We start from the raw sequence: 25295 nt of genomic DNA on the forward strand, positions 1-25295 counted from the left end.
AATTGGATTTGACAGCCATCACTGAGGTAAAAATTTCAAATATACAGGGTTGCAAAAGTCTGTATATTCTAAAAACAATCTTCAGTCAGCAAGTATGTCTTAATGGCATCAATTTCTCTATAAAGTATGATACGCGAAACTGACAATTTCAAAAGTAGGTAAATTTTGACGAAAGTTTGCGAAATACACGATATTCAAAAGTCAGTAAAAGTCTGCACAACAAAAAATGTCTGCAGCACTATGTATACGAAATCTGCAGATTTACAGACAAATCTGCAGATCTGGCATCTCTGGTTGTCATTTCCCGCTTGTGAGGAATTCTGGCAACCGTCAAAAGGCTGGCTGCATTCCGGCTGCTGTCGAAATTGTCCAGGCGAAATTGCGTCATTATCTCGCCGTACGTGTCTTGTTTATTTTCCTCCTCTTTCTTTTTTCTTTTTTTTTTATTCGACTTCATTTGATATTCGTCAATCCCGCATGTACGTAGAAAAAACGAATCTTGAGACGAGGTAAATGAGATTGAAATATGGGTATGTTTGGTAGTGAGAAAGCAATGTTATTGGTAATAACATTTTCCATGATTAGTATATAGGAAGAGCAATAACTTATTGCCTTTCATATGTATCTTTTATTTAAAAAATAAAACCAAGACGCTTAAAATGTAACAACCGTTTCCGGCAGAGAATTTCGTCTAGCGGTTATTAACGGTTATGTTTCTGTCGTATCCCTCTTAGAAAAAAACGTTCAACGGTGGTCCTTCAAAGGTCCAATACGTTGGATCATTGGTCCAATGAAAGTCCAATCAATCGTTCAACGGGAGGCCAACACGGGACCTTCGTTTGCCGATTTTGAAACAGACCGTTGAACCGAATGCCATTTTTTTCGTTCAACAAACCCGGCAGACAGAGGTCCATTGTTGAGCTATTTTTAACATTGGAGCCCCGTTGGACTAGTTTTACTGCAGAATTTCTGAAGTTTTTTCCACTTTTTTTAAACTAACACTACATACATGCACAATATTTCTACTTCACGTAGAATAACAACAAATTTTCTTTCTATGTAAAGGTAATACCTAATTTTCACACTATTTTTGCAAGAGGAAAAACAACAACAAACCGTTCCAGCAAATTGAACGAATATTTCGTGCAATATGTCGCTCAACAAGCGCTCAAATACCAACAAAATTGAACGGCCTGCTGAGAGGGATTCTTGCCATATAAGATTGGCAGAACCGTTTTGAATCGGTTCTACATTTTTAGCATTTTGATTTTATTTTTTCAATAAAAAAAGTTCATATGAAAGGCAATAAGTTATTGCCCATCATATATACTAATTATGGAAAATGTTACTGCCAATAACATTGCTTTTCCACTACCAAACATATCGACATTTAAATCTCATTTAACTCGTCTCATGACTCGTTTTTTGTATGTACATGCGGGATTGACGAATATCAAATGAAGTCGAAAAAAAAAATAAGAAGACAGAAATAAACAAGACACGTACGGTGAGATAATGATGCAATTTCGTCTGGATAATTTTGACAGCAGCCGGAATGCAGCCAGTCTTCTGACGGTTGCCGTAATTCCTCACAAGCGGGTTATAGAGAAATTGTTGCCAGCAAGAAATACTTGCTGACAGAAAATTTTTTTCGGATTTACAGACTTTTGCAACCCTGCCTGAAGATTTTTGAAATTTTTACCTGGCATCTCTGGTGAAAGTTTTAGTCAGCGAGTTCACGTTAGTGAGTAGTGACAGCTGGCACGTTGTTTTAGTATATTAGGTATTATTTTTTTGAGTTTTGATTTCGAAATCATAGATTTATCTATGGTTTAATGGTTTAGACATCGGAACGGTAAGTAGGCAATGCATTATTTAATACTATTTTGAGCGAACGCCGATATTACAGGATATTCTGAATGATTTTCAATAGTTCCCGTGTTTTATTTGGAATTGGAACAGTTGCACAAAAGAGTTTGTTCAGTCGTAGAAACATAAAAATGAACCAAATCGAACGAATTATTTCCAACAACGTAGCAGCTGAGCAACTTCTAGAATCACTAAAGGAGGAGCTCAAAGTTCTTAAGAATCAGAAAGCTGCTAGTCGTATTGAAAAACTGAAAATAGAAAATGATGCATTAAGAAAACAAGTCGAAGTTGCACGTATGAAACTGATCGAATTAGAAATTAAAAACGGTAAACCGCAGATTCCAATACCTGGTCAAGAAACCCTTTATGTTACACCTGTGGTAGTCAAGGAGCAATCTAAACAGGAGATATCGTCTTCAGCTGAAAAATATGACAATGACTCTCAAACTCTAAAGGAAAAGAAACAGAAAAAGGATAAACCCAAAGGAGATTTAAAATCTGTTTCGAATCCGGTTGTTGATGAGCCTCCGATCGACGTGGGAAGGTTGGATATGCGAGTTGGCAAAATAGTAGAAGTATCTCGTCATCCGGATGCCGACAGTTTATATCTAGAAAAAATTGACTGTGGAGAATCTTCTCCGCGAACTATTATATCTGGATTGGTCAAATTTGTTCCCGTTGATGAAATGCAAAATCGACTAGTCGTAGTTTTATGTAATCTTAAACCGGCGAAAATGCGAGGAATACTCTCAGAAGGAATGGTAATGTGTGCTTCATCGGCGGAAAAAGTGGAAATTCTTACACCACCCGAAGGATCTGTTCCGGGAGATTTGGTTCATGTAGAGGGTTTTACACGGGCTCCTGATTCAGTAATGAATCCCAAGAAAAAAATTTTCGAGACCGTGGCACCTGATCTACATACTAATGATCAGCTAATTGCGTGCTATAAACAAGGTGCTTTTATGATTCCTGGCAAAGGAGTTGTTAAAGCTCAAACACTCAAGAATGTTGCTGTGAAATAGTGGAACGAAAATCAACGGAAGCAAAATAATAAAGTTTATCGGTTTTGTTTTGAACTTATTCCGAGGAACTAAATGCATTGTTTTGTTTTGTAAAAATAAACTAAAAAAGTAAAATTATCCTGTCATGTATTTTATTTAACCCTGTCGGACCGGACGGGATATGTGTTGTCCCAATCCGGAAACTGATATTACAGCGAAAACTTATAACCTTGTTCGAATTATTAAGGAACGCTATTTGAATGAGAAAGCAGATCAAAACTGCTAAATATTGTTATTTCGCAACCTCCTGCGGACTGTGATTTATGGTTGAATCGCCTGATTGTAAAGTTCAGATTACTACTGAACAACAAAGAATGTATAGTCACCATCAGTTCAAGAATTTACCAAGAAATGCAGAAAGATATCATAGCCCCGTGATCCTGGAAGATTAAAGGATATTGCTGTGTAGGTACCCAATCAGTATATTATTGTACATAGACTATAGGTCACGAATTCATTGCCTCCAAGTGATTATAATAGTAGAAACAATAATGATAATAATAATACCAATAGTAATAAGAGTTATAATAATAAGTCTACTACGACTTGACTAAACTATTTGTATTTATGACTTTTCTGACATGGTCATACTGACAATGGTAGTCATCTCAAATATAAGAACAAATAGTTAAACTCACAATTTCTAGTAAGGTGAAATTGCTCTTGAGCCTTGATATATGAGAAGTGAAATAGTTATTGCTACCATGTGAATATGTTCACAGTATAATAATGTTACCATAAATAGATACATGGTTTGATGGACGATTATGAAGTTTGAAAACACTATTCATGTAGTCCATATCAACAGAATTTATGTAGTAATCACATTATCGTGTATTTTTTGTTTTTTAATCGACTATGTATTTCATTTATGCTGACTATACAAATTGTCAATAAACAAATGTTCTATGTTATTGTCACATAAAGTTACAATATAACAGAAAATTTCGTACGTGGATAACACATCAGTGATTGATATGAAAAAAATATTTTATATGATGACTTTGTGTAATTTGGTAGGTCTTGCAGGTGAGTAAAGTTTGTAGCCTTACTAGTTTCCGCCATTGAAATTCAATTTTTCAACCATTTTTCCGGCAACGGCTACGTTTTCCAGTGAAATCAACGTCTCTTATACGATTTATTATTCATTATCGGTCGCTGTAGAAACAACATCCAACATATCGCAGGTGGGTAACGAGGTTTACATCTGGACTTGGCTATTAATTTCTTTCATGCTGCTCATTCCTGCTTCAGGAAAAATCCACCGGACATCAGAGCCTTTGATCAACTACTGCTACCAAACAATGCTCCTCAGTGTCTACGTTGCTATTCAACATTTCACTAGGCATCATTTAATATGATGTGAAAATAAAATAAAATTCCATGAAACTATTTTGTTGTTCTTGTTCTAGAATTCAAATTCATCAAACTTTTTAACATTAGCTCATGTTTTGCTGATCTTCAGCATTGTTGAATCAACCACAGCCTTTATTTTCGAAATAACTAAAAGTGAAATGTTAAAAATACCATGGCTCTGGTTATAGCGAAAACTACAATGTAAATAAAGATTCGGTCATGGTTAGCCTAACCATCTCAATCGTATTAGTTATTCATACAATATACTGTTCAATATTACTATTCTAGAGCCGATACCATTTATAGTAAACATCAACTTGACTATTGTTGAAATCATCTGATTTAATAGTCGGCTGAAAACCACTATACTCGCATGGTCAGGTTGGCCCTCTATATAGTAACTGTTACCATAATATTTTTCTGAGTGTATGATTACATTTTATTCACAGTGTTGGCAGGCTTTTAATTAGGAGGAGATGGGGTAAAACGTACCCCCTTAGGAAATGTAGCTACATATTAACTATAGAGAATAACACGGAATTTTTCATAATTACGTACAAACACTCGCTTAATGCATTGAAAAATACATAAAATATCTTATTTTCCAAAACCCTTAAAAATTGTCTATTGAAATATATGCGGGGCATGACGCCCGATCTGGAAAACATGAAAGATATACATTTCAAATTACGCGAAGTGACGATTATTTTAACATATAGGCAGGGTGATCTTAAATAACGGGTAAATATCCATCAAAACAACGGATTAAAGCTCATGACAACCACGGGGCAATATGCACCTCATAAAGTTTCTTCTTCTTCTTCTTTAAAGAAAGCTTTAGACTTTTCGTTGACGAAATATTTGCCAGGTGGAAGATTGTTCACTATTATTCATCAAATTGATTGATAACGATATATTTTCTATAAAATTGCAAATACATCGTCTGTATTAGAACTATAGAAACCCGAATGATTGACAAAGAAGTTCTCTGGTTACATAATTAAAATCGTCTTCCTCACCCTAGAAAATTATTATGGAACGAACATAAAATATTATAACAGAGACACAATTGGTTTTTTAAATTTTTTTCAGATATGATTAAACCATCGCTACCAAAATTTTATAGTAATCTGTTGTTATGGCGGACTTTCAGTTTCGTTAAAATTTCAGTGAAAAAAATTTGTAACTTTTGAGAAAAGCAAAAGGTGCATTATGCCTCGGGGGTGCGTTTTACCCCATCTTCCCCTACATTGTTTTGTCGGAGTGCATTCTTAATGAGAATACACTGTAAAGAATTTCTTATATACAACAACTCCTCAACCCTTTAGCACAGACTAACAGACAGGACACTCAAATTAGATTCTTCAATCATTTTAACGGTCATTTCGAATATTCCTTTATTTGGGACAGTACTCACATGTGTCATGATGGCGCCACGTTACCCTATCAAAAACATCCTATCTGTCATCTAGACTGTGTTTATTTTTTTTTCATTTATCAACAGAGTTGCCATTAATACAGAATTACCTGTAATCAGTGTTGGTGATTGCCGAAAATTTCACAGAAGCTGCTATATTGCTATCTATATTGTATACAACATTTTCAATCCGGTAGAAGATGCTACAAGAACTCGAGTCTCTCAATGCATGAACCGCGAGAGAATTTTTCTACATTCCTTCGCTCCACTTCATACTCTGAGTATTTCTCGGCCCTTAAAAAAATTGCAGTCTGATAATGATCGCCGCTGTGTGGAATTTACCAAGAGAGAATCGCAAGTTGACAATTATCGCAGAAAATCGAATCGATGATTCGACTGGATGATTTCATACTAGGTTGCAATATTTCAAAACCCTTGTGTGGAGTATTCACATACATTTTCATAGACACAACTTATACAAAGTGTTCGGATCAGGAAAAAGAAAAACTCTTTTTGTAGCAGCCAATTTGCAGCAGCTCAAACTGCAATTAATTTTCATTATTCAAAACACTTGCTTTAATTCAATTGTTTTACTTACAAATTATAGTTTCTTTTCTTTCCTCGTGCAATAGACTAAACCGCTAAACGTGATTTCAACCTATTTTTAATTATTATTTTAATCTCCTTTTCAGCAAATTTTTATTTTATTTCTACTTACAGGTTACCAAATGGATCGCAACTTTAACTAATGGCAACGGACTGTTCGACGGATTTCAAATTTTTATATATAAATTCAACGAAATAATATTTTATAAATTCACACACTGCAACTGAGAAATTCTTCTTGTTTTGTTTTGATCATTCACGTCATTCTCACCTACGTCATCCTCACCACCAATATTACTAATCGACATGGTAGGTCGCTAGACCGACGATACTTAGACGCCATCCTTCGGCGGGCACAATTCCCCAGCCCGTAACTTCGCTACCGTTCCGTGGACAGGTTCGAATTTACCGCTACCAACTTCCATAACAGCCAAATTAGCCACCGCTCGTCGGAAAACTCCAGCAGATGTTCTCACCATCGCCTGACGAATTACTCCGTCAGATCCCGTTATCGTCTTTTCAACGATGCCACGAATCCAGTTCTTCCGATTTTCCCCGTCAACCACGAAAACTAGATCGCCTTCATTCAACGGAGTGCAGTTTCTATGCCATTTTGTTCGTTGGTTAATACTAGGAAGGTATTCTTTATGCCATCTTTGCCATATTTTGTCCGCGAGATACTGCGATCGTGAGTACACATTTCGCAGTGCTTCAGCCGTGCGAAGGAAGTGGTTTGGTGTTAACGCTTCAATCTCTGCAGACTCTTGTGGTACATATGTCAAGGGTCGTGAATTTATCATATCTTCAGCTTCCGCTATCGTCGTCAACAGAATTTCATCGTTCAACTTTCTCCCATCGTCTAACGCCTTAAATGCTGTTTTCACCGAGCGAACCATCCTCTCCCATATTCCACCCATATGGGGTGTCGCGGGTGGGTTGAAGTTCCACCGAATCCTGGGACTTGTTATTTGCTGTGCGCAGGACAGATCAATGTCCTTTTTTATCTTCGACATCTCGTTCCATGCACCTTTGAAATTTGTTCCGTTATCCGAAAAAAATTCTTCCGGAGCTCCGCGTTTACAGATGAACCGGCGGATCGCCATTAGACAAGCTTGGGTACTCAAACCATGTACGACTTCTAAGTGCACCGCACGAACTGCCAAGCACGTAAAGAGCGCTATCCACCGCTTTTCTTTGCGGCGGCCTACAGTGACTTCTACTGGACCTAGGTAATCCACTCCAACCGAACTGAAGGGGCGCACATGTGGTGTAATTCGCTGAACAGGAAGAGGGGCCATTACAGGTATTGTAGGTACGCATCTATTTACTCGGCACCACATGCATTCCTTCATTACCATCTGTATAACCACTCTTAGCTTGGGAATGTAGAATCGTTGCCGCAGCTCATTGAATACGGTTTCTCGATTCGCATGACCAAATTTCTCGTGAAAATGCTGAATAAGTTTTTTTGTAACTTCATGCATTTTAGGAAGAATGATTGGAAACTTCATGTCAAACGATGCAAGTTCTGATTGCTTTAACCTGCCGTTCATCCTTATTACGCCATCGCTATCCAGAATAGGAGATTGCTTGTAAATTTCACTAGACTTTTCCAGTTCGACCGATGGATAACCATTTTTACGATCTCTATTTTTCAGTAATACCTTGACTTCGTCGGGAAAAGCTTCAGCTTGAGTTTGTCTCCAAATGACGGTTTCACCTTTCTGGAGCTCTTCCTGCGTTAGTGGTACAATAATCGATCTAAACCTACTGGAAGTGTGACATAACTTCTGGTGGTTCAGAGTTGCCTTGACGGTGTAAATCGGTGACCCGACTCTTTTGCGCCGACAGTTTTCCACAAATCTACCAACATATGCGATGACACGGAGCAGCCGTGTCCAACGAGAAACGTTGTTTACGTTAATCAAATGCATCGGGACTTCTATGTCGTGGTAAAGAAGTAAAGCTCTCATCTCTTCTTTCGTGTCTGGATCAGGTAGTACTTGCTTTGGCCAGTCCCTCTCAGATTGATATAACAACTCGGATCCTTTAAACCATGGTCCATTTCGTTTTAGAGGTGGCCCTTTACCCCATTTAGTTAGTGTATCTGCGATATTCAACTTCGATTCGACCCAACGCCAATCCGACACGATTGTTAGCTCCACTATTTCCCCAATTCTAAAAGCTGTGAATTGCTTGTAATTATGTTTTTTTTTTTTTTTTCAAATAAAATTTTTATTAGGCTCATTTGCTTTAGCTTAACGTGGCCGATTGTCTTGTTGTTAGGGAGAGAGAAAGGGATGCCGTATTACGGGGCGGCATACTCCCCAGTTAGTAAGGGGACATAGGGAGGGTGGGACCTACACAGTATTGAATTGAAATTTGAATACATCATTGGTTTGTGGCATACATCTTTTAGACACATTTTGCGTTCGATGAATCTTCATGTTTTTCAGCTTGTAGCAATGAAGAGATTATTCTGGATTGGGATGCTTCGTTGGTATGTTCTGACGTTGATGTGACGTTTTTGGGTAGCTTCCAGCAACTCAGTCAGTTCAAGGCAGGTGCATGCTCCGAAGCATCGTTTACACAGGCCATACTTCCAGCAACGTAAAGAAGAGTGCGGTAGAGCTGTAGACGAGAAAGAGATAGGGAGAGCACTAAATTTGAGCATTGATAGTTTTCAAGAAGTTATAGATGAGAGTCATATAAGGAAGATTTCGAGTTGCCAAGACGTCGCGGACTGGTACGAAGGGTGGTATACCTCGGGCCCGAAGGGAACCTATGAGTTGGGACCTGGCATCACAATACTCGACACATGTCCAAACAACATGTTCGATGTCATGATAACCCTCACCGCAAACGCAGACACCACTCTCAGCGAGCCCCACACGACGGAGATGCGCGCTGAACATATAATGATTAGACATGAGCCTTGACATTACACGAATAAAGTCTCGGCTCACGTCTAACCCCCGGAACCAAGCTTTCGTCGATACCTGTGGGATTATTGAGTGTAACCATCGTCCCAGAGTTCCACTATTCCATGTATTCTGCCAGCTAGCTAGAGTTTTCTGACGACAGCAACTGAAAAATTCATTGAAGCAGATTGGTCTTTCATAGATATCACCTTCTAGTGCGCCCACCTTGGCTAACGAGTCCGCCCTCTCATTGCCCCGTATGGAACAATGTGAGGGGACCCAAACCAAGGTAATCTGGTATGATTTTGCAGATAAAGCACTCAATTGTTCCCGTATTTTCCCCAGGAAATACGGTGAGTGCTTTCCAGGCTTCACTGAACGGACAGCCTCAATGGAACTGAGACTGTCCGATACAATGAAGTAGTGATCTGTGGGCAGAGTGTCAATGATCTCAAGGGTATACTGAATTGCAGCTAGTTCTGCGACGTAAACTGAAGCTGGATCACTGAGTTTATAGGAAGCGGTGAAATTTACATTGAATATACCGAAGCCAGTGGACCCGTCTAGATATGATCCGTCAGTGTAAAACATTTTATTACAGTCGACTTCTTTAAATTTATTATTAAAAATTTTTGGGATCTCTTGAGGGCGTACAGGATCCGGGATTCCACAAATTTCTTCTTTCATGGATGTGTCGAAAAGCACAGTAGAATTAGAAGTATCCACAAAATGAACACGATTGGGAACAAACGAAGAAGGATTTATATTCTGAGCCATGTAGTCAAAATACAAGGACATAAAACGGGTTTGTGAATTAAGCTCGACGAGCTTTTCAAAGTTTTCTATCACCATCGGATTCAAAATGTCGCATCGGATTAGCAGTCGATATGAGAGATCCCAGAACCTGTTTTTCAACGGTAAGACGCCCGCCAGCACTTCAAGACTCATCGTATGGGTTGATTGCATGCAACCCAAGGCAATACGTAAACAACGATACTGAATTCTTTCCAGTTTAATGAAATGAATATTCGTAGCGGAGCGGAAACAGAAACATCCATATTCCATTACTGACAATATCGTCGTTTTGTACAACCTGATCAGGTCTCCTGGGTGAGAGCCCCACCAAGTTCCGGTTATTGTACGAAGGAAATTGATTCTCTGTAGGCATTTTCGTTTCAAATACCTAATGTGACATCCCCAGGTACCTTTGGAATCGAACCAGACCCCGAGATATTTAAATGTGAAAACCTGAGCTATGGTTTCACCCCCTAGTTGAAGCTGTAATTGCGCAGGTTCTCGCTTCCTTGAAAATACAACCAGCTCAGTTTTCTCCGTAGAGAACTCGATACCCATTTGAAAAGCCCATGTCGACAAGTTGTCGAGGGTATCTTGCAATGGTCCTTGGAGATCGGCAGCTTTGGGTCCTATAATAGACACAACACTGTCGTCGGCAAGTTGTCTTAGCGTGCATAATGTGTTGATACATTCATCAATGTTATTTACATAAAAGTTGTATAAAAGGGGGCTTAAGCATGAGCCCTGAGGAAGACCCATGTAACTGAATCGCTTTGTCGTCAAATCACCATGCTCAAAATGCATGTGTTTCTCGGACAATAGATTATATAAAAAGTTGTTCAAAACTGGTGAAAGACCATGCTGATGCAACTTCTCAGATAGAACGTTAATGGAAACTGAATCGAATGCCCCCTTGATGTCGAGGAAAACTGATGCCATTTGTTCTTTACGAGCAAATGCCATTTGAATTTCTGTTGAGAGCAACGCTAGACAATCGTTCGTTCCTTTGCCCCTGCGGAACCCAAATTGTGTACCTGAAAGCAATCCATTTGTTTCGACCCAATTGTCTAGACGGAAGAGAATCATTTTCTCCAACAATTTCCGAATACAGGAAAGCATAGCAATCAGCCGATACGAATTGTGATCGGAGGCTGGTTTTCCAGGTTTTTGAATAGTAATAACTCTCACTTCTCTCCATTCGTGTGGGACAATATTACCCTCGAGGAACTTGTTGAATAAATTCAACAAGCGCCTTTTGGCAGAGTCGGGCAGATTTTTCAACAAGTTGAATTTAATTCTGTCTAACCCCGGGGCTCTATTGTTACACGACAAGAGCGCAAGTGAGAACTCTACCATCGAAAACGGTGTTTCGTTTGTATTCAATGTCGCGACGCGGGATATCTTCCGTTCCGGAACAGAATCAGGACATACTTTCTTAGCGAAATCAAATATCCAGCGGTTAGAATATTCCTCGCTTTCGTTCGCGTGATTTCGATTGCGCATGCGACGGGCCGTATTCCAAAGAGTGCTCATTGCTGTTTCTCTCGTTAATCCGTCAACAAACCTTCGCCAGTAACCGCGTTTCTTAGCTTTAATCAGACTTTTCATTTGAAATTCTAACGCCGCGTATTTCCGATAATTATCTGGAGTTCCGTTCCTTCTAAACGAGATGAAGGCTGAAGCTTTTTTCGTTTTCAGCTCTGAGCACTCTTTGTCCCACCATGGGTTGGGAGAACGCATACTAGTTTGCGCGCTATGTACTCGTTTCGTCTGAGCTTGAATTGCGGTGTCAAGAATCAAGCCAGCCAAAAATGTATACTCTTCCTCCGGAGGAAGCTCCTGTGATGTTTCTAGTTTCTCAGATATCGAGCTCGCGTAACGTTTCCAATCAATGTTTCGTGTGAAATCGTACGAAACATTGATTGTTTCCGATGGTCTTCCACGGTTGGTGATAGAAACTATGATCGGCAAGTGATCGCTACCGTGAGGATCACAGATTACCTTCCACTTGCAATCTAACTGTAGCGAAGTCGAGCAAAGGGATAAATCCAGCGCACTTGGTTGTGCTGGCGGTCTAGGGTTCCGTGTCATTTCTCCCGTGTTTAGAATTGTCAAATTGAAGTTGTCACACAGATCTTGGATTAACGAAGAACGATTATCATCATATAAGCAGCCCCATCCTGTACCATGCGAGTTAAAGTCCCCTAAAACCAGCCGCGGTGAAGGAAGAAGTTCTATGATGTCTGCAAGCCGACGATGCCCTATCGAGACTCTGGGAGGAATGTAGATAGAAGCTATACATAGATCTTTGCCTTTAATATTAATTTGGCAAGCAACAACTTCAATTCCCGGTGTCGAGGGGAGGTTAATACGATAAAATGAATAGCACTTTTTAATCCCTAAAAGTACCCCTCCATAAGAGTCTTCTCGGTCCAGGCGGATTATGTTAAAATTATGGAAGTCGAGGTTGATGTTAGAAGTAAGCCAAGTTTCACTCAAGGAGAATACATCGCAATTATGAGTATGTATTAAGTGTTTGAAAGAATCAAGTTTTGGGATGATACTTCTGCAATTCCACTGAAGCACAATGATCATATCTTCGATTCTCAGTGGTAAATTATCCATCAAAAGATACGATCGCTGCAAGGAGGGGCCATTGTTCAGTCAACTGTTTTAAAAATGTCCTTACTGTTGGCAGTAGAGCAGTTAGGAAGCTTTTCAGAGGATCAGTAATATTGAAGGCTGTTAATATCCAGTCCACGATATCAGAAAATTTCAATAATCCAGCGTTTGTTGGATTTTCTGGTTGTGCTTTGGGGTCATTCGGGTTTTTTGATGCCCCAGGAAGTGCTGGGTACTCCTTATCATCCCTAAGTTTTTTGAACCCAGGAGGTGTTTGCTTCGGTTTTGAGTCAGCACTTTTTGTTTCCGTTTGGTTCTTTTGTGACGAAGAGGACAGTCTGAGGCCTTTACGAGGAAGCTTGGGAGAAGCCAGATTTTGTCTTTTCCTGCTTCCTTCAACCTGTGTGTAGGAAGGTCCTTCGCCTGGGTCGTCAGAGGTATCCTCTTCAACTGGCAAGATTGCAAACGGGTTCTCAGGGGTCGATGGAGTGGTTCTTTTTAAGATTTCCGCATAAGAACGTTTGGAACGTTCTTTCACGGATCGCTTCAATTTCTCCGCACGCTGTATGTACGTAGGGCACACCGAAAGATCATGAGGATTCTCCCCGCAGTAGCAACACTTTTCCACTGCTCTTCTGCAGAGATCGTCCTCATGGGCCTCTCCGCATTTGCCGCATCGCAGTTTGTTGCAACAATAGGTTGCCGTATGACCTAGCTGTTTGCAGCTTGTACAATGCATTACCCGCGGTACATACAGCCGAACAGGTAGACGAACTCCACTCACTACCAAATAATTTGGAAGTGCAGATCCGGCAAAAGTCACGCGAAATGAGTCCGATTGGTAAAATTTACCATCTATCGATTTGGAGTGCAATTGCTTGCACTCCAAAATTTTCACTGGTTGAAGGTCGGGGTTTTTGAAACGGCCTACCCCGTCCTTCATCAGATATTCGATTGTCAGACTTTCGTCACGGACCACACCGTCGATCTCCACCACATGAGACGGGACGTACACGCGGTACTCCTTCGTGAACAACTCGCTGGTAGCAATCTCGTTTGCTTGCTTCAGGTCGGACACAACAACGCGTAACTTGTTTGGCGAAACCTTATCTATTGTTTTTATTGCCGAGAAATGTTTTTCCAGATCCCGAGCAATATTTAAAACTCTGAGAGACTTTAATTTGGGCCGGAAGTATACCACCCACGGACCCCCCGAGCCATCGTCTTGGTAAACTTTTTGGCGAGCAGGCAATATCTTAGAGGGAGATGGAGGCATCGGAGAGGGAGATGGCATTGGAGAGGGAGATGGTATCGGAGGGGGAGATGGTATAGGAGGGGTAGATGGCATCTCGGAAGTAAACTCAGCCTCTAAATGTTCTTCGTTCATTCGTTCAGCTTCGCCCTCCTCCGAGACACCCCCACTGTCATCAATATTCATATTTAAAGTGCGGGAGTAAAGAAGTCTCCCGCACTTGAAATGAGAAAGAAAGAAATAAAATGAAAAGAAAATATATGAATAGTAAAAGTTGAAAGAAAAAATTTGAGAAAATACTTAACAGTATGTCACGGTAAGCTGTTAGGTGAGTTGCTCCTTCACTCCTTCGTTGTGCTTCAGCGTGACCTTGACTCAGGATTTGGCTGCTGCGATGCGGGTAGCAAACAATAGAAATAACTGCTGCCCGAGGATAGCACAATAGCGTCTACTGTCGATACCGATACAAAACCGGTGCACAGACAGAACTCACTTGCGGGGATGCTACTTTTTATCACTTTTGTTTAATGCCTATACTACAGCCTCTGCTGTGATAGGCACCTTCGTCTTACCGATGTCGATTGTTAAAAAAACGCGTGTGCTCACTTCGAACATTCGGTTACGAATGATTGTAATTATGTTGATCCCATCGAATCCAACTAAGAACGACAGAAGAATCAGTCCAAAAAAACCGTCGATGGATGGGAAGGGAATGGCTCGATTGAATAGTATGCAGCATTCGACTTCCAAGAACTGCTGCCATTAACTCGAGACGTGGAATTGACTGACGCTTTAAAGGGGCTACTTTTGATCGCGACATTACCAAAGAACATTGTACTTCGTCGTCAATTACGGTTCTAAAATACGCAAGGCATCCGTAAGCCAGCTCGCTAGCGTCCGTAAAGATATGCAGTTCCAATATTCCATTAGTCGAGCCATTTTCAAAATAGCACCGCGGTATATGGATAGTGTTAACTTCCGGCAACAAACCCGTCCATCGCTTCCATTTTTCAAAACAATTATCATCAATTTCATCATCCCACTGACAACCGGTACGCCATAGATCCTGGACTAGCATTCGTCCATGAATAGTGAACGGAGCGAGAAGACCCAGCGGATCAAAAAACCCCATCACACAACTCAGAGTCAACCGTTTTGTTGGCCTCCTCTCACCTTCCAGGTAGGGTCTCAAATTTTCGCGATGTTCAGTGGAAAATGAAAACACATCATCAACTGGATCCCAAATTATGCCCAGTACCCGTTCGCTTTCATTTATTTTGTCTCGATGGAAATGAATTGCTCGGCTGGTCGTTGATTCCCCTAGACTTCGTAGAACTTCGTTCGAATTGGAGACCCAGTTCCTTATATCAAAACCTGCTTTCATATGAATCTGTCTCACCTCGTTTGCACGTTGAACTGCTTCGTGAACTGAATCAGCACTGTCAAAGTAGTCGTCGACATAGTGGTTCTCGACTATGGCCGCCACTGCTTCAGGATACCTTTCCGCATACTCATTCGCCTTTAAATTTTTAATGTATTGCGCTGAACACGGAGAACTCGTTGATCCGAAAGTAGCGACATCCATTATGTAGATATCTGGAGCATCGAGAGGGTTGTCTCGGAAAAGAAAACGTTGAGCATGTTTGTCTTCATCTCGTATCTTGATCTGATGATACATTTCACGGATGTCTGCTCCGAAAGCGATCCGACGTTGACGGAAATGGCTTATTACTGTAGTTAATGGAGTCAGCATATCTGGTCCCTTGAGAAGTTGCGAGTTCAGGGAAACGCCTTTCACGGTTGCCGCAGCATCCCAAACGAGACGGACTTTTCCGGGTTTTTTCGGATTGAGTAAGACGTTCAACGGAAGATACCAGACCTTACGGTGGTCCACTTCAGTTAATTCATTTTTAGATGCAAGATGAGCATATCCTTTTTGTTTGTATTCGTGGATTTGCTTGCGGACATTTGCATACAACTCCGGCGATTTAAACAATTTTTGTTCCAACTGCTTTAATCTTCGCAAAGCCATCGGAAAACTATCCGGAAACTGATAGTTATCAGTTCTCCACAACAATCCGGTCTCGTATCGGTCACCGATACGCTTAGTTGTACGCTCCAAGATATCGCGGGCTCGTCGATCTTCTTTTGATTCTCGCAATACTGATACGTTGCCTTCTTCTAACGTGTAGTATGTCTTCAAAAGATCATGAAGATCTTCGTTGCTTACTATGTCGTGGAATCCGACAAGTGCCTCACTGGAAGCAGGATCGCTTTTAGGTCCGTACACGGTCCAACCAAGTTTGGATCGGACGGCTATCGGCTCTCCTGGTCTACCAGATCTGGATTCAATTGGTGCAAAAACATCGATGTTGTTTAGCCCTATAAGTAGACCTGGACTTTGCTGCTCATACGAACGAATGGGAAGATTGTGTAAGAACTTGTATTGCTTCGACAAGGCCACTGTATCTAGAGCCTGGACCGGAAGCGTTAGTTCGTCTACCGTCCGCACTGTTTGAAGTTTCATTTTATTTCTGGAACCCCGAGCGGAGATCCATAGATTCATTCGCATCGATTGCTTTTCCACCCGAGTGACATCTGCTGTCCATTTGATTGTCAGTGGCTCATGAACGCCTACGACACCCAACTGGTTTGCTAATGATCTCTCGACTAAAGTGACAGAAGCTCCCTCATCAAGAAACGCTATAGTGTGCACTGCCTTATTTCCACAGTACAAAGTCACCGGAAGCATGCGAAACATTATGCTTTCGTTTGTCCTTATGTGCGTGTTGATAGAAACAGTCTGGACCATTGGATGCAATAAAGAGTTATGACGTTCTCGACAATTTCCGATACGACACCGAATGCTGAACTTGCATTGTGCACTACCGTGATCGTTTAGACAAATTTTGCATAATTTATACTTTTCGACAACTCTGATACGATCTGCAAATCCAAGATTCTCGAAATCTTGACAAAATCTCAAACGGTGATCCGTTCGTTGACAAACTTTGCATGCTTTTCGTCTGGAGGGTTGATTTGCTTCAATACGATTCGTGTCACTGTGATGATGTAGCGCGACTCTTTCCCTCGTTCTATTTCGGCTAGACGATTCATACGTCACCGGGTTAAATAAGGGTTTACCTATTCCCGCATTTGCTTCACACGCTTCGGACACAATTGTGGCTAGAAAATCAGCAAAAGTTCTCAGTGTCACCACTCTTTTGCGTCTCTTGTAGCGAATCCATTCCCGCTTATCGCGTGCTGGAAGTTTATCAACCAAATCTTGAATTAGTAGCGGATTCATCAAGTGTTGATTTAGTTCGGCAGCTTCTAGATGATCACACAGCTGTTCCACTGTATTTCCAAATGGAATGAAACTCACGAGTTTATCCGCCTTCGGTGGCTCTAATACACGGATTTTCTCTAAATAATATTTAAGAAGTTGTTCAGGGCGACCGTACAGCTGACGTAGTTTTTCAATTGCTTTTGGTACGCATTTTGGTAAGAACAATTGTCCTCGTACACTTTCCAAAGCAGCGCCTTTCAGACTCTCCTGCAGTCTCACCAAGTTTTCAGTTTCTGTGAATCCGCAAGCCTCGTTTGACGCTTGATACGTTCCAATGAATAACGGCCATTCTTCTGGGTGACCAGAAAATATCGGTAATTTTCTCGTTATTCCTTGCCTTGCGGCCATTTGCGCCTTTGTCGGTCTCGTTGGTTTAGACTCCAGCCCGTGAGGGGGAACTGTATTATCCACCTCCTGATTATCTTGTTCCTCCGCTGATGAATCAGACTCGACTTGATCGCTACTTTTTGTTGGAATCGTCGATACATCTGAATCACTATCTGAATCCCACTCCGTTGAATGAGCACTTCCTTCATCGGAATATTCCATTTCACTTTCGTCTGATGTCGGGAGGTTCTGTTCTGAATTTCCATTTTTCGGTTGAACCATTTTTCCCTGCTTTTTCGGTGCCACTTTATTTGAAACATCCGGATTACGAAGAGGTGTATTCAATGTATTTTTCGACCTCGTTAAATTTTCCTTCTTCACTCGTTGGTTTTTATTTTTAGTCTTGTCGGAGAAAGTAAGACTTTTCAGCTTTTCCTTCACCTGACTCAAACGTGCCTCGTATGAACCGCGAATCTTCTGCATCCGATCCAAATGTGCCGTCTTTTTCTTTAATGCTTCCTCATAGATTTCTTCCTCTTGCTTGGCTTCTTTTTCCCGCAATTCTTCCTCCATTTTTGCGCGCTTCTCCTTAAGGATGCGGTCCATTTCCATCCGTTTTTCCGCCAGGATTCGCTCGACTTTCATTTCTTGCTCTTTGGCTTTTTGCTCACGCTCTAACGCCTTAAGTTTGCGTTCTAGAGCCGAACCGGATTGACGATCAGACTTCACACTCGAAATATCCGAACCATCATCCGTTGCAAGCATCTTCTTCTTACTTCCTTTTTTCGCAGTTTTCCCTTCCAGCTTTTTAAGATATTTAGCTTTTTCAAGCTGACAAGGTTCCGCTGAACAATACCAATTTGTTTCGGCGTACATCTCAACCGATTCCACTCCGACGCATCGGCCATGGAACCAAACATTGCAGGCATCGCAACAGATCATACCTTCTTCTATATCCGATGTTTGGTTACACATTCCACATGGCGTTATTGTAAAGTTTGCGGCTACTTACATTTTTGAGGTTATATCCGAATATAATTTTTTGAGTTTGTTCGGATCAGGAAAAAGAAATACTCTTTTTGTAGCAGCCAATTTGCAGCAGCTCAAACTGCAATTATTTTCATTATTCAAAACACTTGCTTTAATTCAATTGTTTTACTTACAAATTATAGTTTCTTTCTCTTTCCTCGTGCAATAGACTAAACCGCTAAACGTGATTTCAACCTTTTTTCAATTATTATTTTAATCTCCTTTTCAGCAAATTTTTATTTTATTTCTACTTACAGGTTACCAAATGGATCGCAACTTTAACTAATGGCAACGGACTGTTCGACGGATTTCAAATTTTTATATATAAATTCAACGAAATAATATTTTATAAATTCACACACTGCAACTGAGAAATTCTTCTTGTTTTGTTTTGATCATTCACGTCATTCTCACCTACGTCATCCTCACCACCAATATTACTAATCGACATGGTAGGTCGCTAGACCGACGATACTTAGACGCCATCCTTCGGCGGGCACACAAAGATTATATGCACATAGTTAGAATAAGCGGCAATAGTAAAATGATTCTATCGCAATTATTAACTGCCTGTATAGAATCGGATCGCGAAACGAGAATAAGCAACCGTTTGTTGCTTCAGAGAGGATCCCCACAGCAGCGTGCTAACCTTTGATTCTCAGAAATGTCATCGAGAGAAATTCGCTCTCGCACTGGTGTCGATTCTATGTTAAATGAGCCATGCCGGGTTTTTTGTTGTTGCGATGATTTCCAACTCTCTTTGATGGCACTGATTCAATCGGTGAAGAGTTGCCAGCGAACGTTCTTTGATACGATAAAAGCTATCCTTGCCTGTAATGTATTGATTTGTATACGTCCATGCGAATTTCATGCAGGATACAGATTTAATACATATTGCGAAAACTATATACATAATTGTGCCTACTTCTCATCCTCCAACGCAATACAAAATCGAACCCGTTTGGTTGCAATATTTACTTGCTTCTTGTCTGCCGCCACATAATTTCGGGTGAAAATAACCAACACAATAAAAAATAATCTAGATGAGCAACGTTGAGAAAAATAAATGGTTACCTTCTAACATCGCGATAAAGTTAAATATATTATCAACGTAATCCAATAATTTATTGTGACGATTCATTTTCAAATATTTTGATGAAATCAGGCATCCCTGCAAGCAGCTGATCGGTGTTGACAAACGAGGGGAAACCAACTAGTAAAAAAACTTTTACATAACACAAGGGGTGTACAGATAGTAAATAGTTCGCGCAGTATAATATAGGTTGAACTAGTGCATCACGAAAAATTATGTTTATAAGAATTTACTCATACTGTCATGTCTGTTAGTCTGTGCTTTTAGTCTATCAAATCATAAACCTTATTAATTCTTGTATAAAATAATCTATACTATTTGATTGAATACATGATTTTATAAGAATGCAAATATTATTGCAAAAATTATATTACGCAATTTTACCATAGTTCAATAAATGCATCTATGACTTTCCATACGAATGAAACCTTTTATTTTTATGCTGACTCTATGCTGAAATGATCTCGACATTGATCGAAAAAATAGTCAAGCACTTTAAACAATTTTACAAATACAGGTTGAATACCTGAATTATAAATCTTTTATTACGTAGGATCCCTCTTATTGGTAGTAGAGTTCACGACATTAATCAGAACAATAGGCATAATAGGGTAAATACACATAATAGGATACTAAAATACTAATATTCTGTTTTTCTTGGCAATTAACATTAACAAATAATATGCTCCAATAATAAATTCATTACCCATCGGCGACCACTCGTAATACAACAGTGACAATTCGTCAACTTTACAAAACTATTATTTCTTAAATATCAACATCTTAACATTTTCAAAATGGCTTCCCACTCAAACGTATTCGGAAAAATCCGGTCACAGTTATCCTCAGCATATGGTAACGCAACAACTTTTACCGCTATATCACCGTTCCTCCTCGAAAATTATGAGACCTCTCAATCGTTTATTCCGTATATGTATATATATATATATATATATATATATATATATATATATATATATATATATATATATATATATATATATATATATATATATATATATATATTTTTTTTCTATTTTTAACGACTAAGTATAGTAGTCAATATTTCTTTTTTCTTTTATGCGATATTAACCTAACCAGAGACTATTTTTGTAGACACAGAAAATGAAAATTATAGAATGATATTACTCAAGGGAGAGCAAGAATGTGAATATATAGAACGGAAAAGTGAGACGTGACAGAGGGTCATTTAAGCAAGAGGAATCGGGCTTAAGCATCTGAACAATGCGAATCGCCCGAGTCTCTGGTATGTCGGAAAATAGTGATAAATGTCTATTACCATTTACTATCCGAACCGACTAAAGAAAAGTTACTAGAAGTTGTCATTTTCTATTAGTGATGGCATTCTCACATACAATGAGTTCTCACTGCGTGGATGTTTTTTCTTAATCTCTATGTGAGATTATTATATATATATATATATATATATATATATATATATATATATATATATATATATATATATATATATATATATATATATATATATACATATATATATATATATATATATATATATATATATATATATATATATATATATATATATATATATATATATATATATATATATATATATATATATATATATATATATATATATATTACATCGATGGAATCACATGTTTTACCTATTCGAACGATTCACTCTCTTGCTCATAAACTGTCCAACCGATTTTAGTTGTATTTTGCTTGGGTCATTTGGGACCTTCAAGAGCACGAAAAAACTGCTTTAAAGTGCTAAGTGTACGTGTGTATCTGTTTTGGGGAATAATGTTGAGATCGAATCAAAAACAATTGTCAGATGATTTATTTTTACGGAACATGAAGGATGACACTTCTCACTGTGTGAAAAAATATCATTCTGTACTTGACTGATCGCGAGCAGTCATGAGGGTTGTTCGATTATTCTGACTTTAAAGTATTCGAAAAAATTTACATCCAAAGATAATTTTTGATCTGTGAGAAGTTCACCGAGAGAGCTATAGGTACAGAAATAAGAGAAACAAGAACAGAAGGTAAGTTCAGGAAAAAATAAAAAAGATTCAGGAACAAATGCCGAAACTACAAAACCAAGTACAGAAATGAGAGAAATAAGTATAGGAAGTACTGGCACAATTGCAGAAAGTGCAGAAAAAGGTACAGAATGTGCAGATGGTACAGATATAAGTACAGAAATTATAGGACCAAATACAGAAAATACTGTAACAGGTACAGAAAGTACAGGAACAAATTTTGAAACAGGCACAAAAAGTATATTAACAATCACACAAATTACAGAAACAAGCACACAAAGTAAAAAATAAAGTTCAGAAAATAAAGGAACAAGTACAGGAAGAAGTTTGAAGTTCAAAAGTTAATCGCCAATGTTGTCGAGGCAACAGTTTTGAATGGCAAATTAGATGAAGAAACTGCTCATTCCACGCATTACAATGATGCCCACTGATATGTCATTTTAATTTGAACGTCATTTTCTCATCCGTTCCAGTTTTCTGTCTGTAGCGTGAAGTTAGTTTTTTTCTGATGATAAATTGTACGCTGCCTATTCGCGGCAAACCATCGGTTTTTATATTTTGTCCTGTTGTCCGCAATATAAAAGATATCTGCCACTATCTTAGAGCATTTTAATGATATTTTTCTTCAATAATCGTTGAAATTGAGAAGCAGTTTTTATTTTCTACATTTAATCAAATATAATTGCGCTACGAAGTGTGCAGGGGTCCGCTAGTTATTTATAAAAAAAAGTCCAGATTTGTATTCAATAGTTTTCCATCTGCTAGGAGAGGAATATACTCAAAGTTAAGAGAATTAGTTCGTTTCGTGGTGGTTCCATAGGCTCTGTAAGAAAAAAATCTACGTTGGAATTGTTCAACTTGATTCAATACGTCTCGTGTATTACCAATACGAGACCCATAAATCCATTATGTTGGTGGCAACCTGTGTCGTTACAACATGAGCAGTCCAACTAATATCACAGAACTCGCATCACTGTGAATATAACTAAATAGAACTTTGAAAATTTCCTTCGAGCTTCATATTTTTCTTTCTGTTTGAAGATTTGCATTTCTCTTCGTCGTTGATATTATTCTTTGCTTCTTCGTCATCAGCAAGATGAAGTTGAAGGGACGTTTTTTTAACTGAACTCTATTCGTGCCTACTTTCTCTTTCCTTTTTCGATGAACTAAACAAAGTTTATCATCAAATCCTTTTTACGATCTTGTGGAGTACCTTGTCTCAATATTCCACCCCAGAAAAAAAGTACGGGTGTGTAATGTCAGAGACATAACTGGATGTCGTGAATACGAATGGAACTGACACGATTTCTTTACACTTTCGAATTCGAATTGATAGTTGATCGATTGTGTGAAGATATGTGCCTGACTACCTCAAAATCGTCGTCCTTGCGCGAAAACCCGAAGCAAAAGTAAAGAGTTTTCCACGTTGCTTTAAAATTTTCAGAAAACTAAATTTTTGATTTGTTTGTGGTTATCTCACACTGTTCAAAATATTATCCTAAATTCCTGATCATATTTTTGATGAAATAGTGAAAGAATTATGTTGGTGCCATTAATACAAGTCGAGATATTCACGATTAAGTTCTACCCATTCTTCCATATGGCTAATTTTGAAAAGGCGCCCCATAGTAAAGTAAGTCGTATTCACGACAGATTACTGAACAAAGCTTAAAACAAATATTTCTCAACAACCTCATTCATTACAATGACCAAATCAGCTCCCTTCAGAAAGCGAACTTGATCTTTTGCCATAATTCTCTTCGGGAAAAGGCATATTGTTTCCAGATATAATAACAAAATATTATTAATGATCATAGAGGAGATATTACCCTACAAAATGAATTTAAGTATATGTAGATGTGTGACAATTTAACGCCAGTAAAAATAAATACTGAAAATTTACCTTTTTGTCCAAGAAGTCATATTAACAAAATATCCAGCTTTCACATTTCCCGCACAAATCATTGGAAATATCCTTTTTTGTGAGCATGCGCCCTCTGGTGAGTCCGAATCGAATCTCGTACATAGAAGTAGGGAAGAAAAATGTCAAATACGTGCGGGGGAGAAAAATGTCAAATAGCAGCGCTGGGCATCCACACAATTGACATGAAGATTGATTTCGCTTCAAGCTGACAGGGTTTGTTATAGTTTAATAATTACAATTCAATGTACATACAGAAAAATTTACTGCGAGTGACAACATGTTTACAATTTTTGTTGTGGTATTTACTTTGACGGATTGTTTTTAAACCAAATTACACAGAAATCTCAAAATAACGATCTGGAACTTGAATATTTTAGTGAGTTTTTATCTCAGTATCTGAATGATAATGGAGTAAACATAAAGTAAAGAAGAACTTCCCGATTTCCAGACTTTAGCCAAGAGTTAAAATTATTCTCGAAATGATTTACAGCGCTACAACTCCGATATGTTTGAAGAGAACATTGATGATGAAGATAAACGACTGGTTATTACCAAATCACCGAAACCGACAACCAAGCAACCAAATTATATATACTCACGTGATCAAAACGCAGTATTTCATTTTGATCGTGTAAGGAAGTAAACTCAACGCACAGCGCTGCCAACTGCACCCTACGTAACAAAAAAACATCAACGGAGAAAAGTCATTCTGCTTTCGCGAGAGTACGAGTCGCACAATGAGTAGAGTCGAGTGAAGATCGTCACCGTTGTAGAATGTTGCTATGCAATTTCGGAATAGTAAAGCGAAATAAAACATTTTTTGCCTTTTTATGCTTTTTTGAACATTGTCAAGTTGTACAAAATCAATTGTGCATTCTTCGCATGCCGTGGTGTTCCGAATATGTTTAGAATGTCGGTATCGAGAAAGTAGTGTGGATAAAATCATGAGCATATTGAGCCGAATTATTATTGGCTCCTGCTGTGTCATTGAAGAAAAATCTATTGGAGACTGATAGAAAGTCTATCGTCAGCAAAGGCGATATTCCATAGGTGTAAAAGTGGACCAATTGTATCTGATTGTTTTAGCAGTTCATCGGAGTGTTGAGGTTTTAATCTAAATCTGTTACGTTTAGTTTTAGAACAAAGAGTGCAATGATGTAGAGAGGAATATCGAAGGAGTTTCCGAAAAACGGGACTGCTTCTACTTGAACTTGTTACCACTCAGAATGGGTAAACCTATTGAAATATCGGGCTGACGAAGTGCTTTTGTTGTAAGTATTTTTTAAAACTTGTGACCATTAACAGTAAATAGGTGTAATGTAGAAAAAAGACTATTGAAAAAAACCCTCCTAACCCCTTCACTCTCTTTTTGAAATAGGCACAGATTTTCAATTTCATCATCAACTGATCGACTGTGTTGGTGTGTTTTGTTAAAACGTAGTGTTTGTGTAGGTAAATTATTGAAGCATACATTCAAATATGGTATTATTATGCGGTCAAAATTTAACTAACATTTTGCGCTGTCACATTGCAAGTTAATCCTGAATCAAGCAGAAAAATTGTGTAGTGAAACTACAAATTAACTAATCAATTTGTTACTTTTAAGCTAAATTTACTAACCTATGATTCAAGAAACTA

General features: G+C 38.8%; 2 protein-coding genes across 23 annotated transcripts in view; both read left to right on the forward strand.

Moving 5' to 3' along the window:
- Positions 1 to 1720: 1720 nt before the first annotated feature.
- On the forward strand, positions 1721 to 3008 carry LOC131438136 (aminoacyl tRNA synthase complex-interacting multifunctional protein 1). 2 transcript variants are annotated; one of them, XM_058607955.1, is made up of 2 exons: positions 1721 to 1855; positions 1910 to 3008. In XM_058607955.1, the coding sequence occupies exon 2, from the start codon at positions 1920 to 1922 to the stop codon at positions 2889 to 2891; it is 972 nt and encodes a 323-aa protein (XP_058463938.1). In that variant the 5' UTR covers positions 1721 to 1855; positions 1910 to 1919; the 3' UTR covers positions 2892 to 3008. The 2 variants fall into 2 exon arrangements, with proteins under 2 accessions (XP_058463938.1, XP_058463939.1); XM_058607956.1 differs by having other exon boundaries at positions 1741 to 1855; positions 1934 to 3008.
- Positions 3009 to 24380: 21372 nt separating this feature from the next.
- Positions 24381 to 25295, forward strand: part of LOC131438455 (patronin) — a 112465-nt gene continuing 111550 nt past the window's right edge. For all 21 annotated transcript variants that reach the window (XM_058608483.1, XM_058608489.1, XM_058608501.1 and 18 more), the window contains exon 1: positions 24381 to 24928. The gene's annotated coding sequence lies outside the window, so the exon portion shown is untranslated. The remainder of the gene's footprint in view (positions 24929 to 25295) is intronic.

This window comes from Malaya genurostris, chromosome 3, assembly GCF_030247185.1.
Source record: "Malaya genurostris strain Urasoe2022 chromosome 3, Malgen_1.1, whole genome shotgun sequence".
Classification (NCBI taxonomy): Eukaryota; Metazoa; Arthropoda; class Insecta; order Diptera; family Culicidae; genus Malaya; species Malaya genurostris.